The 2,832-nt window shown below is 68.8% G+C and overlaps 1 protein-coding gene across 1 annotated transcript in view; it reads right to left on the bottom strand.

The window, feature by feature from the left end:
* The window catches only part of PTPN23 (protein tyrosine phosphatase non-receptor type 23), a 13,806-nt gene that overhangs the window by 6,849 nt on the left and 4,125 nt on the right, over nucleotides 1-2,832 (bottom strand). The window contains exons 12-18 of the mRNA XM_029963093.1: nucleotides 2,534-2,648; nucleotides 2,217-2,282; nucleotides 1,963-2,108; nucleotides 1,348-1,656; nucleotides 627-781; nucleotides 397-548; nucleotides 17-196 (exon numbers count right to left, since the gene is read on the bottom strand). Of these exons, the coding sequence (XP_029818953.1) occupies nucleotides 17-196; nucleotides 397-548; nucleotides 627-781; nucleotides 1,348-1,656; nucleotides 1,963-2,108; nucleotides 2,217-2,282; nucleotides 2,534-2,648 (1,123 nt within the window). The remainder of the gene's footprint in view (nucleotides 1-16; nucleotides 197-396; nucleotides 549-626; nucleotides 782-1,347; nucleotides 1,657-1,962; nucleotides 2,109-2,216; nucleotides 2,283-2,533; nucleotides 2,649-2,832) is intronic.

Below are 2,832 nucleotides of genomic sequence, written 5' to 3'. Positions count from 1 at the left end.
TCGGGGCAGCACCCACCTCTCGAGCAGCTGCTGCCGCTGGGCCTGGCTGGCCTGGCACACGGCCCGTGCCCGCTCCAGCAGCTTGGCTGCCTTCCCCTCCAGGTCCGTGTAGAAATCCTTCCCCTCCTGGGACTTCTTCATCAGGTCCTCGTAGGCCTCGTAGGAGGCCACCAGCGTCTGGACGGTGGTGTTCCACCTGGGAAAGGGGCAGGGAGGGGATGGACGACCGGTATAAAGGTTGGGCCCAGTCCAGGCTCCCGGGTGACCCCCCAGCTCCCACTGGGATGCACACAGGGACAGGACAAAGCCGCTGGCACGGCTCCCAGCCCGGGGTGGGACGGGGGAAGCCAGGGGTGAGCCCCCCCCGTTGTTGGGCCCTGAGCCCCCCGCACTCACTTGTGCTCCACCTCGGCCAGCCCCTTGCGCACGGCCGCGTACTTGACGTTGGCGTCGGTCAGGGCCTTGAGCACGTTCTCCTGCGCCGCCAGGTTCTGCTCCAGGTACACCTTCAGCTGGTCGTACTTCCTGAGCTGCTCCTCGAAGAGCTTCTGCCGGGACAGGGGAGGGTCCGTGGGGCTCGGGGCGGAGCAGCCCCCGCGGGGGAAGGGGCCCGTCCCCAGCCCCACCTTCATCTCGGAGCGGTCGGTGGTGACCAGCGAGGTGGTGATGTCGTCCTTCTGGATCATCTCCCGCAGCTGCTGCTCCAGGGACATCCGCTGGTCCCGCATCTCCTGCACCTTGGCCAGGATTCGCTTCAGGTTCTGCAGCACCTGTTTGTCGTCTGGGGGTGGGGCAGGGTCAGGGGCAGGGCCAGACCCCGAGGGACCGCATGGAGCCCGAGGGGGTGGATCAGGGCTGGGATCCCCAGGGGTGAGGGGCCACGCCCTGGGACAGTGACCAGGGCTCTGACCCCAAACAAGGCCCCACTTGTCACATTTCCACGGGGACAAGCACCCACCCAGCTCACACGGACGGTGCCAGTGCCCAGGGACACACAGGGACCCCCAGGGGGGCACAGGGAGGGACAGCCCTGCCTCCCCCAGCCCAGGGTGGCACATCCAGCCTCAGGGGGTTACAGCCCTGCCTCCCCCAGCCCAGGGTGGCACATTCAGCCCGGGGGGGCAGAGGGAGGGACAGCCCTGCCTCTCCCAGTCCGGGGKGRCACATTCAGCCCRGGGGGGCAGAGGGAGGGACAGCCCTGCCTCTCCCAGTCCGGGGKGRCACATTCAGCCCRGGGGGGCAGAGGGAGGGACAGCCCTGCCTCTCCCAGTCCGGGGGGCCACATTCAGCCCAGGGGGGCACAGGGAGGGACAGCCCTGCCTCCCCCCTGCCGGGGCCAGGCCTCACCTTCGCTCAGGGTGGGGGTGGGCAGCGCGGCCCGGACCTGCTCCAGGGGGCCGCCGAGCAGGCGCAGGTTGCCCAGGTGCAGGTTCATGGCGCGGTGCAGCTCGGTGTTGGTGAAACTGGCCTTCTCGTGCAGCTCCAGGTACTTGGAGCACTCCTTGCTCACCTCGGCCAGCCCCGGGGGGGACCCCGGCGCCGGCGGGACCCGCCCCAGCAGCTCCTGCAGCTTCCGCTCCTGCGCCTCGTCCTCCTCCAGCAGGTCCCGGATCTCCTTCAGCGACGCCTCCACGTCCGTGAAGACCCCGGAGAGCACTGGGGGGACACGGGGAGCGGGGCTGGGACACCCCCCGACTGCTCTGGGCCTGGAGCCAGGCACGGACACGGCCTCCCAGGATGAAACCCGGCTGTGGGCAGCCCAGGGCAGGACGTGGCAGCCCAGACACCGGGGTGGTGGGCGCTCCTGGGCACCGACCCCCTCAGGGTCACCCCCCTCCCATCCAGCAGGGATGGGATTCGCTCTGGGATTCAGGAATTTACACCAGCAAAGAAGTGGCTGCTGGTGCAGCCGTTCCCCGTGCCCAGCTGTGGGCAGGCAGCAGTGCCACCCCCGTCCCTCACCCTGCATGGACTGGACGAGGTTGCGGACGGTGTCGGGGCGCACGCTGAGGGCAGCACACTTCTCCATCAGCACGGCCGGGATGTGGTTGTACATGTCCAGGTTGTCCACAGTCTCGGGGTCCAGCTGCATGGAGTCCATGAACTGGCTGTGGGGCACAGAGGGGTCCCTGAGGGGTGGCCGTGTCCCCCCTGCCAGAGCCCAGGACCCACAAGGCCCCTGGGGGTGGGAGGGCCCCACCAGTCCCCTCACGTACTCCAGCACTTCGTTCTTGGCCTCGATCTTGGCCATCACGTCCCGCAGCAGTTTGGCCTTTTCCTCGCTGTGACAGGACAAAACATGCCATGAGTGCAGGGAAACCTCTGCCAGGATTCCTGAGCCCGGGGGTCCCTGGGTCCCCTGAGCCCTGGTCCCCCCTGGGGACTGGCTGGAGCCCCGTCCAGCCCTGGGGGGCCACAGATGGCTGTGACGTTGGTCCCCTGCAGCTCCTCCAGCCTGCAGAGCCCGAGCTGGGACAGGGGGGCCTTGCTGGGACACACACCCCCATCCCACCCCATCCCACCCCAGACACACCTGTACAGGGACGAGGCCTCGTGGGCAGCCATGGGCACCAGCTTGGCAAAGATGTCGGGGCCGGTGACCGCAGGGTCCGTGGGGTTCACGGGCAGAGCCTTCACCAGGGGGGCACCTGCGGGACACAGCCCTGGCTGGGACCATCCCACACAGATCCCTGTTCCCAGGGAGCTCCCCTGGCTGGGACATCCCACACGGATCCCCGTTCCCAGGGAGCCCCTGGCTGGGACATCCCACATGGATCCCTGTTCCCAGGGAGCCCCTGGCTGGGACATCCCACACGGATCCCTGTTCCCAGG

This window comes from Manacus vitellinus, unplaced genomic scaffold (genome assembly GCF_001715985.3).
Source record: "Manacus vitellinus isolate BGI_N305 unplaced genomic scaffold, ASM171598v3 scaffold_52_pilon, whole genome shotgun sequence".
Lineage (NCBI taxonomy): Eukaryota > Metazoa > Chordata > Aves > Passeriformes > Pipridae > Manacus > Manacus vitellinus.
This window is presented reverse-complemented; position numbering and strand designations above follow the sequence as displayed.